The sequence below is a fragment of the Oncorhynchus kisutch genome, linkage group LG21 (genome assembly GCF_002021735.2).
Source record: "Oncorhynchus kisutch isolate 150728-3 linkage group LG21, Okis_V2, whole genome shotgun sequence".
Classification (NCBI taxonomy): domain Eukaryota; kingdom Metazoa; phylum Chordata; class Actinopteri; order Salmoniformes; family Salmonidae; genus Oncorhynchus; species Oncorhynchus kisutch.
Genome location: NC_034194.2, coordinates 17,558,905 through 17,574,736, shown reverse-complemented (window position 1 = coordinate 17,574,736; position 15,832 = coordinate 17,558,905). Strand labels below are relative to the sequence as shown.

Here is a 15,832-nt window from a genome sequence, read left to right as displayed (position 1 = left end):
CTTTTGCCCAGGCAGAAATACATGTAATTACCTGATTATACTGTTCAGAGAACTATAACTACATCCCAGTTGTAGATGAATCATGCTTTGCTTGGCTCAAAGATCATTTCCCCCTTCAGCAACGGCACATCCTTTAAAAAGTCCTTCCCTCTATAACAGAGACTACACTAAGAGTTCCCACAGCATACCGTCAAGTCCAACTCTGGTATTGAAGTTGATGGCTCTTGTGTAATCCGATTACAATCTGTATTCATTTTGAATTCCTGTAAATATAATTTCATGCCAGCTGATTGAGGTGATAAGAGTAGTGTAGTTATTAATGTGTGGGCCACTGCAGGGGGCTGGTTTCAGTAGACTAGCTCACTCTCCTCTCCATAGAAGCTTGCTTACCCATCCTCTGCCTAACAGAGATTCACTGTGACATTTCGGCTGACTCCCAATCTCCCCAGTGGATACCTGTTTTGCTTGGAAGCCAACATGATTACCATGTCTCTGCATGGGTTGGTCGTGGATTACACAGGTAGAGGCAGACAGTGCTGAACATCAGTGTGGGAAAGGGAGTTTTTGGCTATGTTCCAATTGGCATGTGACCCTATCTTTGTGTATGCAGCGGCTGGTTAGGCGAGTGCGTGTCTGCGTGTCCATTTGTGTGAAAATGTGTGCGCGCAAGTTGATTTGATTGAAGTGTGCCTGGGCCGTAAAGTGAGAGAGTGGTGGCAGCTCTAATAGCAGCACTGAGCCTCACAGTGAGGACCCTAGACCGACCTGCAGAGGTTCAGAGGGACAGTCTGAATACCACCCGGACAACTAACCCTCTCCGTTACGGTGGCACTATAGAATAGTAATATTCATTGTCCATCTAAAGATGGACACTAGGTTGGAACTTAGAGCAAATTGTATGGTGGAGCCATTTGAGCGGTACTTCTCAAAATCAAACAGACACTTTTCTAGGACAAAATAAGCTTTAAAGGGTTTGGACAAAATGTCACAGGAACAAAATAGCACTTCAGGTTTCAAAGATTCCTCTGAGGGGATGGTGGGAAGTTGGTAGATGGAGTTCCCAACTCCAATAATCACCATATTTGATCTCTGATCTTTGACAAAAAGCTCTTTAAAAAATGATTTAATTTCTGTGGCTGGCTGACACTTAGTTTGACAGCAGTGCGACTGGAGGTGGGTAGAGGGTACAGTACAGTGGTAGAGGTCTGGGAATAGGAAGGTCTCAGCGAGGAGCTGATTAGAAGAGAAGTATACTGGCCTTGTGAGGCCTCTCTGAGCCCCAGCTCCCCAGTCTCTCTCTCTGCTTCCACAGGATTGTCTGTCTCTACAGTTCCAGAGCAGACTGATCAAAAGGCCAGCCAGAGCACAGCCTCGTCATTAGCGGCTGGTAGCCACATACAGAGAGAGAGAAAGAAAGAGAGGAAGTGAGAGAGAGCTGAGTCACTAGAGGGAAGCAGTCAGATCTGTCTGTGATCAGTCTGTGATCAGTCAGATTAGTCTGTGAAGCTGGAGTGATTGGAGGTACTGAGACCCTCACCCCCAAAACTCAACCTCTCCAGGGCTACATCACATCACAAGGATGGGAGGTGTCGAGCTGCTGCCATTAGTCCAAGAATTGCCACGAACCAGAGAGCGGTGAGTCACAATGGTAGATGAAATCTTTCTTCAGGCTCCATAAATGATATGAGATCAAGTATACCTGTGGTTTGAATTCAAATCATACCCAATACTGCCACAAAGCAGGAATAACTCCAGTGCCATTGATCCGCAATAGAGGTGACACTGAAACGTTATTGATAAGGAAACTTCTTTACAGATTAGGCTCTGTCATAGTAACTATGAGTCACGACCACTGAGGGGAGAGACCATCCTCCTTCCCCACCCCAGCAGGAGCGCACCTCCTCTAAACATCCCTATCTGCCCAATAATCTGGGAAAATAGAGGCATCTATCACAGTTTGCAAACAGGCCACGGCGTGTCTCCGCCGTGAAAAATAGGTCCGCTGGTGATGAGGAGCCATTAGCGATGCTTCAGTTGTTGGAGATGAATTGAGCATTTACAGGCCTGTGTAGGATTTCATTAAGACAAGGTCTCATAGACAGACATTGTTTTGAGGAATCAGCCTCCGGGGACTAGAGCGTGGGGATATTAACTTTCAGATACAGAAAAACATGAGAGGAAAGATGACACAGACCTCTCGATGGCCAAAATGCACACAGGCGCGCACGAAAGCACACACACACACACACACACACACACACACACACACACACACACACACACACACACACACACACACACACACACACACACACACACACACACACAGATAATATGTAGCTACCATGAGCAATAGAGTATAAAAAATAAACATTCTTCAGAGCCGTTTGTCTGTCAGAAGCCGAGCATTCGTCTGTGGGGAAAGCTGATCACTATCCCCAGCAAACGCAATTCTCCACACCGCAGACCAGGCCTGCTAATCTCACAGCTCATTAAACAAGCCAGCACCGTGCATCTCTCAGGGGCCACAATTATCGATAAGGCAGCACAGCGCTCAGCGCGGGCCCCGCCGCCCGCCGTACCATCAACAGCTCAGCACAGGGAGTTATTTGTTAGATACATCTCTCCGTCTCCCAGAAAGAGGACGAGCAACACTTTGTACCTCTCTTCAGACGGCCCTCTCTCTATCTACCGGGGCTGCTGGGCTGGAGGGACTGTTCAAAGGAAAACACCCTGCTCGGCGTTGCTAAGGCTCTTTGATTAAGGCACATGTTCATTCTAAAGATCAGAGCTTTGCCATTTACTGGGTAAAACCACAACACCTCTATAAGAGACAACAACAGCCGTACAGTCTGGGAAACATAACTGGCGGCTGTGATTAGCAGATCTGTATAATGAAGGATGACTCAATGTATGGGCAGCCCTCACGCGGGAGGGATGTCTCAGTGTCTGAGAAATCATGCAGCCCTATGGGACATAGACAGAGAGACAGGGCTGTGTCCTGATATGTCTGACTGCTGAGCTGAACACAGACAGTTTGAAGGAGAGGGGGCTTAGAGAAGGTTGTTGGTTGATTGAGACACCACCAGTAAGCCTGTTTATGCCATGAGAGATGTCAGACGTACTAGTACTGTGGTGCTTGGATATGGCAGCCCTATATGGGATGAGAAGAACAGGCCATGGTTCACTTCACACACACCTCTCAGGTGCAAAAACCAGGCAGGGCATTTCATATGCATTTGGAATATGCATTGCTGTCTAATACAAGCGAGAATCACACCTCAAAGACCTCAATATATTTCCTGTTTTGTTTTCCAGGTATCCTCGCATAGTAACATGAGGTGGATCTCACAGACCTGGCAGTATGGTGCCAGGACAACAACCTCTCCCTCAATGTGAGCAAGACAAAGGAGCTGATCATGGACTACAGGAAAAGGCGGGCCGAACAGGCCCCCAGTTAAAATCGGCGGGGCTGTAGTGGAGCGGGTCGAGAGTTTCAAGTTCCTTGGTGTCCACATCACCAACAAACTATCATGGTCCAAACACACCAAGACAGTCGTGAAGAGGGCACAACAATACCTTTTCCCCCTCAGGAGACTGAAAAGATTTGGCATGGGTCCCCAGATCCTCAAAAAGTTATACCGCTGCACCATCGAGAGCATCCTGACCGGTTGCATCACCACCTGGTATGGCCACTGCTCGGCATCTGACCGCAAGGCCCTACAGAGGGTAGTGTGTACGGCCCCATCACTAGGGCCAACTCCTGCCATCCAGGACCTCTATATCAGGCAGTGTCAGAGGAAAGCCCTAAGAATTGTCAGAGACTCCAGTCACCAAGGTCATAGACTGTTTTCTCTGCTACCGCACGGCAAGCGGTACCGGAGCGCCAAGTCTAGGACCAAAAGGCTCCTTAACAGCTTCTACCCCAAGCCATAAGACTGCTGAACAATTAATCAAATGGCAACAAGAATATTTACATTAAAAAAAACTTCCCCCTCCATTTGTTTTGTACACTGCTGCTACTCACTGTTTATTATCTGTGCATAGTCACTTCACCCCTACCTACATGTACAAATTACCTCGATTCACTTGTACACCCACACATTGACTTGGTACCAGCACCCCCTGTATATACAGTTGAAGTCGGAAGTTTACATACACCTTAGCCAAATACATTTAAACTCAGTTTTTCACAATTCCTGACATTTAATCCTAGTAAAAATTCCCTGTTTTAGGTCAGTTAAGATCACCACTATTTTAAGAATGGTCAAACGTTTCAGGTAGCCTTCCACAAGCTTCCCACAATAAGTTGTGTGAATTTGTAATTATTTTTAATTTAATTTGTAATAATTTTTTTATTGAGTATTTGAAACATACAATATACTTGCAGTGAAGCCGCTCAATAACTACATCATACCAGTCCTTCAACAGATTCCCATTCAGAGCGACACACAGAAGCATCCAGGGTCAATGCCCTGCTCAATGCCCTGACCGATCTACCACCAGGCAAAAAAACGTGAACCCGAACGAACCCTCCAAGATCCCCCCCCACAGTTTCCCAATAGCTGTCCCTCAACCATTCGAGACCCCTCCCACAGTACCCCCCAAGAAGAAAAAATAAATAAAAAATACAATTAATTCCATTCCCCACCCCCAAGAACCCCCCAATGCACCAACAACCAAGATAATGAACTAAAGAGAAAAAAGGAAAAGACAGAAGAAAACAGCAAACAATAAAAAATAAATAATATAAAATAAACTATACATTTAAAACAAAGGACATCAAGGACAACTAAAATCATAACAGCAATGCCAACTGTATATGTTTGTGTGTATGTCTGGCACTATTACATGTATGTGTGTGTTCTTGTATGTATTTATTTGAATGAGAGCGAGTGTATATGTGTACAAACACCTGCACGGCATCAGCCTCAGGCAAACCGGAATTAGTTGTAAAAACACTGCCACTTAGTGTCATTCTTAATTTTATTTTTATTTTTTTATCTTTGACCATCATTCCATCTCTCACACAGCAACTCCACTCCCACTTGTCTCCAATTCCACATCCCAACCCTCAGCTTCCCTCAGCCCATCCCATCTATCTCTGCTGGCCACCCACTTCGGGTTTCTATGCAACACATATCTTTCAACTATGCTGTGATGTTTAACGTACAATTTCAATCTATCTAATCGAATAGAAACCACAGATTGCGAGTTGAAGATAAATACTTTTACTAAGAGTATTAGTATATTAGTGACTGACCCGGTCTCTCCAGATCTCCTAACAGTACTATTTCTAGGGTCAATTTGAGATCAATGCTATGCATTTTCAGCCATTCCTGAACATGAGACCAGAAACAGGCTACCCGAGGGCAATACCAGATTAAATGGTCTATTGATTCTGTATTCTCACAAAAGAATCTGCAGAGCTTCGATGATTTTATGACCCAAATATTCAACATTTTGTTGGTGGCAAGAATTCTCTATAATAATTTTAGCTAAAAAGCACGAAGTCTTAAATCTTACGTTGTTTTATATATCAACTCATACACCCTGTACCATGGAATCAGTACATCCAACATTTCTTCCCAACTATTTTGCAATCTGTATGGCATAGTTGTCAACATCCTGGTCCTCAAATGAAACTGGCATACTTTCCTATTTATGCTATTTTTATTCCTCTGCCAGTTTTGATCCTTTATATTGGGCAGACAGACTAGTTCCCTACCTCCTTCCGCTGCCACCTGCCTCCTCCATTTTTGGGGCAATGCTGTAATCAATTGGTTGAACTCTTGGATTGAGCAGACCTTTCCGTACAATTCTGATAACTCCATGAAGGACATAACTCGACCATTCCAATTTACAATATCATTTAAGAACAAAATACCCTTTTCAAATAATCTTTCCCATAAATACAGGTATTTTATCAACCAGCACATTTGAGTTCAGCCATAATATTTGTTGTCATATTTGTTCTATCTTTTCAGGGGGATGAAATTGAAATTGTAGCCAGCTCTGCAATGCTTGTTTGAAAAAGAGAGATACTTTGAAAAAAGTATCATTTTCAATTAATCGAAAATGAGACATGGCAATCTGCACAAAGGCAAAAAGGCCATTTTTAAACAATGGATGAGCTTTTCTTAGTAATCTACTTGAGAACCATTTAGGGTTAAAATAAAACTTTTGAATGAGTGAAGCTTTTAGAGAGAGAGGTTTAGTGCTTTTATATTTAATAATCTCCACCCACCCAATTCATATTCATTATATAGAATATGAATAGAGCTAAATATTTTTTGCTCATATGATTTCTAAAACCAATCATCAGGAGTAGGCAGTGCCATAAGTAAGTGAGTAAACTGAGATATGACTAAGGAGTTAATCAGGGCAAATTTTCCATAAATAGAAAAGTATTTACCTCTCCAAGGTTGCAGGATCTTGTCTATTTTTACAAGTTTTCTATTGAAATTCATTGTGTAGAGCTTATTTATATATTTTGTGAGCCCATTTTATAGGTAAACTGCAGGGTCATGTAAAAGTTGTATTTTTTAAGGATCCATTATGTAATATTGTACACTTATCATAATTAGGTTTTAGTCCAGAGAGTACAGAAAAGTTATCTAGATCTTTAATTAATGAGACATTGCAGGGATCTAGCTTGCTGACTTAATATAAAACTTGAGTCATTGGCATACATGGACACCTTTATTTTTAAGCCTTGGATTTCTAATCCTCTAATGTTGTTATTGGATCTTATTTTAATAGCTAGCATTTCGGCCATAATGAATAGATATGGTGACAGCGGACACCCTTGTTTAACTCCTCTTGACAATTAAAAACTTTCTGAGAAGTAACCATTATTTACTATTTTACACCTGGGATTGCTATACATTATTTTGACCCATTTTATAAGAGAACTACCGAAATTAAAATCCAGTCTTACTTTATCAAATGCCTTTTCAAAATCACTATAAATACCATTCCTGGCTTCTTATATGTTTCATGATGTTCTATTATTTCTAGTAGTTGTCGTATATTATCTCCAATGTATCGTCCATGTAAAAAACCTGTCTGATCAGGATGAACAATACCTGGTAAAACCCTTCTAATTCTGAGTGCTATGCATTTTGCTAGTATTTTTGCATCACAACATTGAAGTATAAGGGGCCTCCAGTTTTTTAGATAGACTGGGTCTTTATATTTGCCATCTAGGTCTTGTATTAATAATAGAGAAATCTAACCTTCCTGCTGAGTACCTGACAGGCTACCATTTCTATAGGAGTAGTTAAAACAATCTAACAATGGAGCTTTTAGTATATCAAAAAATACTTGATATACCTCTACCAGTATGCCATCAAGCCCCAGGGTTTTTCCACACTAAAAGGATTTAATAGCCTCAAAAAGTTATTCCTCTGTAATTTGGCCTTCGCACCGATCTTTCTGTACATTTGTTAATTTTTTATTTTTTTTATATTATTTGGAAAGAATTCCTTACCAATTCCTTCATTCAGTGGGAAAGGATGAGACGGAAAAGAGAACATCTGCCTAAAATAATTAGCCTCCTCTTAAAATATCATTCTGAGAATCATAGATGGCTGTAACGAGTTTCTGCAAATTATTTTTGTTAGCATTTCTGTATTGGAGATTCAGGAAGAATTTTGTGCATTTTTCTCCATATTCCATCCAATTTTCTTTGTTTTTGTAATATATTACATTAGAACGTTCTTGAATAAGTTCCTCGAGTTCTTTTTGTTTTTCCTCTAACTATTTTGTGTCTCTGTAGTATCGTTTTTATTGCTATCTACCTGTACTATTAGTTCATGGATTTCCCTTGTTAGTCTTGTCTCTTTAGCCAGAAACTGCTTTTTTTTATTATTATTGATGAATATTGAATTGAATGACCCCTGAAGGTACATTTAACTTCACTAGGGTAGGGGGCACTATTTTCACCTCCGGATGAAAAGCGTGCCCAAAGTAAACTGCCTGCTACTCAGACCCAGAAGCTAGGATATGCATATAATTGGTAGATTTGGATAGAAAACACTCTAAAGTTTTCAGAACTGTTAAAATAATGTCCGTGGGTATAACATAACTGATTTGGCAGGCGAAAACCTGAGAAAAATCTATCCAGGAAGTGGATTTTTTTTATGTTTGTAGTTTTCTATTGAATGCCATTACAGTATCCATTGACTTAGGACTCAAATTGTACTTCCTATGACTTCCACTAGATGTCAATAGTCTTTAGAAATTGTTCCAGGCTTGTATTCTGAAAAATGAGAGAGTAAGACCACTCTGAATGAGTCCCTCATTCAGAGTGGTCCCTCACTCAGTCCCTACAGTGTCCCAGAGGTTTTTCATGCGCACGACCGAGAGCGCGCCTTTCTTGTTGACCTTTTATATTGACAACGTTATTGTCCGGTTGAAATATTATCGATTATTTAGGCTAAAAACAACCTGAGGACTGATTATAAACATCGTTCAACATGTTTCTACGAACTTTACGGATACTATTTGGATTTTTCGTCTGCCTGTTGTGACTGCGTTTGAGCCTGTGGATTACTGAACAAAACAGGTTTTTGGATATAAAGAGGGACTTTATAGAACTAAACGAACAATTATTGATAAATGGGAGTCTTGTGAGTGCAACCATATGAAGATCATCAAATGTGATTAATTTTATCGCTATTGCTACATGTGTAACTCCTCTACTTGGCTGGAAATTGTTTGTAATGATTTGTCTGCTGGGCGCTGTTCTAAGATAATCGCATGGTATGCTTTCGCCGTAAAGCCTTTTTGAAATCTGACACCGTGGTTGAATTAACAAGAAGGTCATCTTTAAACTGATGTATAATACTTGTATGTTTTATGAATTTTTTATAATGAGTATTTCTGTTTTTGAATTTGGCGCTCTGCAATTTCTCTGGATGTTGGCCAGGTGGGACGCTACAGTCCCACATACTCTAGTGAGGTTAAAGGTATCCCAAACAATAAGGGGATTTGCTGAACCTACAGTATATAAACTTGTAGACAAATACATAAAAAAGATAGACAAACAATAAACACATTAAATTATAAAACAGTTCTCGACAATAAAGAGAGAGGGAGAGAGAGAGAAGAGAGCGAGATCAGGTGTGTGTGTATGTATAAGTCCGTATGTGTAAGCAAGCATGTAATTGAGTACGTGTGTGCTCATATCCACTTCATAATGTTCAGATATTTTTACAGTTCCGATACCTTCTTTTTTTTCGTAACCTGAAGTCCCTGTATAATTTACTACAGCCACAGTGTTATGGAGCTGTCTTGGAATAGCTGGCCATCTACAAGAGTTTGTCCACAATGATAAAGGCACGCCTACCATCCTTCCTTTGTTGTCTTTGTACTGGATACAGGTGAATGTTGGCCCAATCCTCCTGACAGAGCTGGTGCAACTCAGTCAGGTTTGTAGACATCCTTGCTCGCACATGCTTTTTCAGTTCTGTCCACAAATTTTCTATGGGATTGAGGGCATTGTGATAGCCACTCCAATACCTTGACTTTGTTGTCCTTAAGCCATTTTGCCACATGTATGCTTGGGTCATTGTCCATTTGGAAGACCCATTTGCGACCAAGCTTTAACTTCATGACTGATGTCTTGAGATGTTGCTTCAATATATCCACATAATTTTCCTTCCACATGATGCCATCTATTTTGTGAAGTGCACCAGTCCCTCCTGCAGCAAAGCACCCCCACAACATGATGCTGCCACCCCCGTGATTCATGTTTGGGATGGTGTTCTTCGGCTTGCAAGCATCCTCCTTTTTCCTCCAAACATAACGATGGTCATTATGGCCAAACAGTTCTATTTTTGTTTCATCAGACCAGAGGACATTTGTCCAAAAAGTACGATCTTTGTCCCCATGTGCAGTTGCAAACCGTAGTCAGTTTTTTTATGGCGGTTTTGGAGCAGGGGCTTCTACCTTGCTGAGCGACCTTTCAGGTTATGTCGATATAGGTCTCGTTTTACTGTGGATATAGACACTTTTGTACCTGTTTCCTCCAGCATCTTCACAAGGTCCTTTGCTGTTGTTCTGGTATTGATTTTGACTTTTCGCACCAAAGTACGTTAATCTCTAGGAGACAGAACACGCGTTCATCTCCATAGGAAAAACTAAAACAAAACAAAAACCCTGTCGTAACCCTGACATAATAGCCTGCTTCTGTTGTGATACAAGTCTGTCCTGATATGACTGACTACTGAGCTGAACACAGACAGTTTGAAGGAGAGGGGGCTTAGAGAAGGTTGTTGGTTGATTGAGACACCACCAGGAAGCCTGTTTATGCCATGAGAGATGTCAGACGTACTAGTACTGTGGTGCTTGGATATGGCAGCCCTATATGGGATGAGAAGAACAGGCCATGGTTCACTTCACACACACCTCTCAGGTGCAATAACCAGGCAGGGCATTTAATATGCATTTGGGATATGCATTCCTGTCTAATACAAGCGAGAAACACGCCTCAAAGACCTCAAAATATTTCCTGTTTTGCTTTCCAGGTATCCTGGCATCGTAACATGAGGTGGATCTCACATTGAAATAGCTTACAGTAAAAAATGTCTTGCTTTGCTGCTATGTTCATCTCCATAGGAAAAACTAAAACAAAACAAAGCCCCTGCCATATTAGCCTGCTTCTGTTGTGATAGGGGCCTGTCTGCGGTAATAGGTTTAGACGATTACTGTGTCACGGTGGGAAGCGAAGCCGTTTGCACTGGAGTAGGTACCCTGGCTCGTTGTGGAACTGTTTTTGCCTTGTAACCCGAAGACTGAGTAGCGTAGAAGTAGGTCCCCTCAGAAACAGCTGTGTGCCTGGGCCTGAACATCTCGCCATGGCCATGACAGAGGACCCAGGGCGTTAAACTTCATTTCACCGCTGTCGGAAGATGGGGCGGCTGGGAGTGCAGGTATTATGTCAAGTACATCTACTGCTCTCTAGCTGACACATCAGCTGAGCCCAGCCTCTCCTGTGTGCATTACTCTCTTTTAACCTGCTAATACTGTCAGCTGCGGCATAGCTGTTGTTGACGTACAATACGCAATAGAGTTTAGCTCTTTGTTTCTGAGAACATGGCCTGTGTTAGCGATATAAAGCACCCAGTTTTGTTGCAGAAAGTGGAGGAATAGGGATCAAACGGATGATGTGTTCAGCACAATAATTTATGCATAGCCTCTTGCTGGGGAGTTTGTGTGTGTGCTTTGCGTGCGTGTGGGAGGGAAGGAAAGCTGTCGCTCGTTCTTTCTCTAGAGGCCAGCACCCCAGTTCCCAACACACTGATGACACTTGCTCAAACCATATCCAACAAGCCACACAGATAGTCAGTTGTGTGAATATATACAAGCAACAGAAGCCAGAGTGAGGAGAAAAGAGGGCTGTTGCCAAGGCAGATCTATGTATTCTATGGCCATTAGTGCTAAAGCTTTTCAGTCTGCACAATTAAAGGCACAGAAGGATTATTTAGATTCTAAAGTGTGTATGTGCATATACTCTTTCATATACGCTTTGAATAGAATTATCTATCCACATGCGTTGAGCTAATGTCTAGCCTCATTGTTAAGCCACTATATTTTCCCTGCTGTTAGGGAAAATACGACGCTGTTCATGGCCAATATACAATTATACTGTAATACAAACTAATGCTGGCCCATCCGTATTGTTACCATTATTTCTGTTAGCTAAGTGATATGTGGAATGCCAGTATGTGCCGGTGAGTCTGACCTGCATCCGGCTGTTCTCCAGTGCATTCTCCAGCTCTAGTTTGGCTGTAGCTGTCTCCTGCTGGTGGGTCTGCCGTAGCTGTTCTATGGCCGAGGCGTGGAGGTGGTTGAGCTCCGAGCGCAGAGAGGCTAGGAAACAGATAGAGAGAGACAGACCGGGTTCTTAGGGAGTTCCCCTCTATACACCACACAATAGGACAGGCCACCCTGGCTAATTAAAAACCCATTCATCATATAGTACATCCCCTACCTCTAACAAGCTACGCGATGGAATGTTCCAGCGTTGACCTTGATTCCTACAGGAGGAGTGTGGGGCTGTTGTTCAGGTGCACCTTGTGGTTTTGCTTCCAATGGTTTTTCTGAGGGCTGCAAGTGTAGCATTTACCTAGCATGGTCCCCTATTACTACATACAGTATGATCCTTCCCTCTGAAGGTCCTTACTCAGGGCTCTAGCCTCGTCTTACTAAGCATGGCCCTCGTTATTAGGGCACTAACCCCTTGTGTGTCTCCCTCCCTGCCAGGGCCCTTAACCCAGTGTGAGACCCTGTGACCATTCCACATCAGGCCCTAACCCAGCCTGGCTCTTACCCAGCACGGCTCTTACCCAGCATGGCTTTGCCCTCGTCCTCCAGCTCGAAGCGTAGTGTCTGCAGCTCCTGCTCCGACTGCTGTTTGAGAGTCTCGATGCTGTGTCTGTGGGCCTCTCTCACAGACTGGAGCTCCATGTGGTGCTGCTGCCGCAGACGCTGCTCCAGCTCCTACACACAGAGGTCAAAGGTCGTGAGTGACACACAGGTTATAGGACAAACAAATGACATAGCAATTATTTTCTAGAACCTTTTGGCACGTATAACCGGTTTTCACCTGGTTGATGATGCTGGTTAACCAGAAAAAAATTACCATTATGTTCATACCTAGAAGGAATGGTCTGAAACGTATACGAAGAGTTCAGATGGTCCAGACAAAGAGGCAATGATCACTTTGGGAGAATCTGGCAACAGCATCAGTTTAACTCAACCGGTATGTTGCTGTGGGACTAAGTGTAGTTCAGTAACATAAGGACTGGGAGTTACTCAGGCAGTGGCATGGCACCAGGGAGGGCTAAAGGGGACACTTTCACATGGAGCCAAAATACATATATTTGACAATACTGCTGATCACGTTGGAATTATTTTACAATCAATGAGCACTTAAGCATATCATCAGTAGCTTGATGCAGCTATTGGAAGGCTGCCCTATGTTTCCCAGCAACAGTGAGCAGAGGCAAACAGCACACATTCCACCACTCCAAACTCAAATGAGAAGATAGAGACGTGAACGTGGCGAGGATACAGTCAAAACACCAAAACCTCACGAGAACACCTCTCATATAACACCAAAACCTCACGAGAACACCTCTCATATAACACCAAAACCTCACGAGAACACCTCTCATATAACACCAACATCTCACGAGAACACCTCTCATATAACACCAAAACCTCACGAAATCACCTCTCATATAACACTAAAATCTCACCAAAACACCTCTCATATAACACCAAAACCTCACGAGAACACCTCTCATATAACACAAAAACCTCACGAAAACACCTCTCATATAACACCAAAACCTCACGAGAACACCTCTCATATAACACCAAAACCTCACGAGAACACCTCTCATATAACACAAAAACCTCACGAAAACACCTCTCATATAACACCAAAACCTCACGAGAACACCTCTCATATAACACTAAAATCTCACCAAAACACCTCTCACATAACACCAAAACCTCGCGAGAACACCTCTCATATAATACCAAAATCTCACGAGAACACCTCTCATATAACACCAAAACCTCACGAGAACACCTCTCATATAACACCAACATCTCACGAGAACACCTCTCATATAACACCAAAATCTCACGAGAACACCTCTCATATAACACTAAAATCTCACGAGAACACCTCTCATATAACACCAAAACCTCACGAGAACACCTCTCATATAACACCAAAACCTCACGAGAACACCTCTCATATAACACCAAAACCTCACGAGAACACCTCTCATATAACACCAAAACCTCACGAGAACACCTCTCATATAACACCAAAACCTCACGAGAACACCTCTCATATAACACTAAAATCTCTTGAGAGTAGAGAAAGTGAGAGTGAAAGAGAGAAAGGAGAGAGTAGTGAGAGCAAGAGAGAGCGACAGAGACTGAGACAGAAAGAGAGAGACAGAGAAAAAGAGAGCGACAGAGACAGAGGGAGAGAGTGATAGCGGCTAAATCTAACTACAAACACAGACTTGTCCAACTGGCAAGGAAATCGCTGAATGGGAATGTGATGGAAATTTTAAACATATGCTTTTCTTGTAACTAATTTCTGTGTTCTATTCATGTGCTGTTCTAATAACTAATTTCTGAGTTCATGCAAGTGATTGAACGAATCCTCACTTATCCGTATCTGCAATTTGGCAGTACGCCCAGACCTTCTTTTGAGAACGAATGATTTCTCTGTTTCAAGGTCTCAGCTTAGAGAGGAGAAGCCTCGTGAGGTGTTGGTCTGTCACATGTTATGAACCAGTATTGGTCGGTCACATGAATGAAACAAAACGGTAATGATGAATGAATTATGCTAAATCATGCAAATATAACTTGTCTATGTATAGCTGCATATAAAACAACTGCCGGGACTGCCCCAGCAGACATTCTGACAGACGTTCACTGCAGTGCATAGAGTTTGTTGGAACCTCTCCAGCGCGCTGACAATAAACAATGATTCATTTAGGATCGACTTCGAGTGTCCCTGTGTAAGAATTTCCATGACAGGAACATCCAATAGACACGACACCAGATTGATAGGGATCAAACAAGACTAGAGATTAAGATGGAAATAGAAAGAGAACAGTGCATTTCAATCAACATATGACTTGTATAAGACCAAATCAAATAAGCCTTAAAGAGTAGTCTTGGGCGATATGCCATTTGTACCATATACCAACAGTATGATTTTCAATACCGTATAAAAAAATAAGAAAAACGGTATAATAACAATAATTGTTGTTGTTTTCTCGAGGTTTGGTGGGGGAGAGCTGCAGGGTTGCATGCTACGCCACAGTTTATAACTATAAATTAAGTATAACTGCAAGAAACGTAAGATGTGTCAAATGACTTATTTCCAGCTCAGGGCTCCAGTTATGCATGTGGTTTGCTAACTTGCTAGCTAAGGCTAGATGGCGGCAGGGTAGCCTAGTGGTTAGAGCGTTGGACTAGTAACCGGAAGGTTGCAAGTTCAAACCCCCAAGCTGTCGTTCTGCCCCTGAACAGGCATTTAACCCACTGTTCCTAGGCCGTCATTGAAAATAAGAATTTGTTCTTAACTGACTTGCCTAGTTGAATAAAATAAAATAAAAAATGTCAAGTTACTGCAGAGACATTCAATCCCCTCCTGGATGAAGATCCCGGTTTGCTTTTTGAAACGTGGAAATAGTGCCCCTTGTGTGCACTTCCAGTAATACGGTATACCCCGGAATGGTACCGAGGTACGATGCTATGAAAATCTGGATACCACCCAAACCGTAATAAATCAGTGGTGACATGATATTGCAATGATTCTGGTTGTTGAATGCCATACAACAGTTAGTGGTTGAGCCCCAGCAGTGTGAAGCGTGTGTGTGTGTGTGTGTGTGTGTGTGTGTGTGTACAGTGCCTTGCAAAAGTATTCGGACCCCTTGGATTTCTTCACATGTTATTGTGTTTACAAAGTGGGATGAACATTTATTTAATTGTATTTTTTGTTGTTGTCAACAATCTACACAAAATACTTTGACGTCAAAGTGGAAGAAAAATGTGAACACTTTTTAAGATGAAACAAATAAGGTAATAACTCAAATACAGTTGTTGCATAAGTATTCAGCTCCCTGAGTCAACACATGTTAGAAACACCTTTTGGCCTTGTTTGTAGCTGTGAGTCTTCTTGGGTAAATCTATAAGAGCTTTGCACGCCTTGATTGTGCAATATTTGGTCATTATTCTTCTCTAAATTATTCAAGCTCTGTCAAGATGTTGGGGATCATGTCAATTT

The 15,832-nt window shown here is 42.2% G+C and overlaps 1 protein-coding gene across 4 annotated transcripts in view; it reads right to left on the bottom strand.

Annotated features, from left to right (window-relative positions):
• Positions 1–15,832, bottom strand: part of LOC109866138 (protein FAM184A) — a 153,000-nt gene that overhangs the window by 23,683 nt on the left and 113,485 nt on the right. For all 4 annotated transcript variants that reach the window (XM_020454686.2, XM_020454685.2, XM_031800844.1 and 1 more), the window contains exons 12-13: positions 12,354–12,507; positions 11,750–11,877 (exon numbers count right to left, since the gene is read on the bottom strand). In XM_020454686.2, the coding sequence (XP_020310275.1) occupies positions 11,750–11,877; positions 12,354–12,507 (282 nt within the window). The remainder of the gene's footprint in view (positions 1–11,749; positions 11,878–12,353; positions 12,508–15,832) is intronic.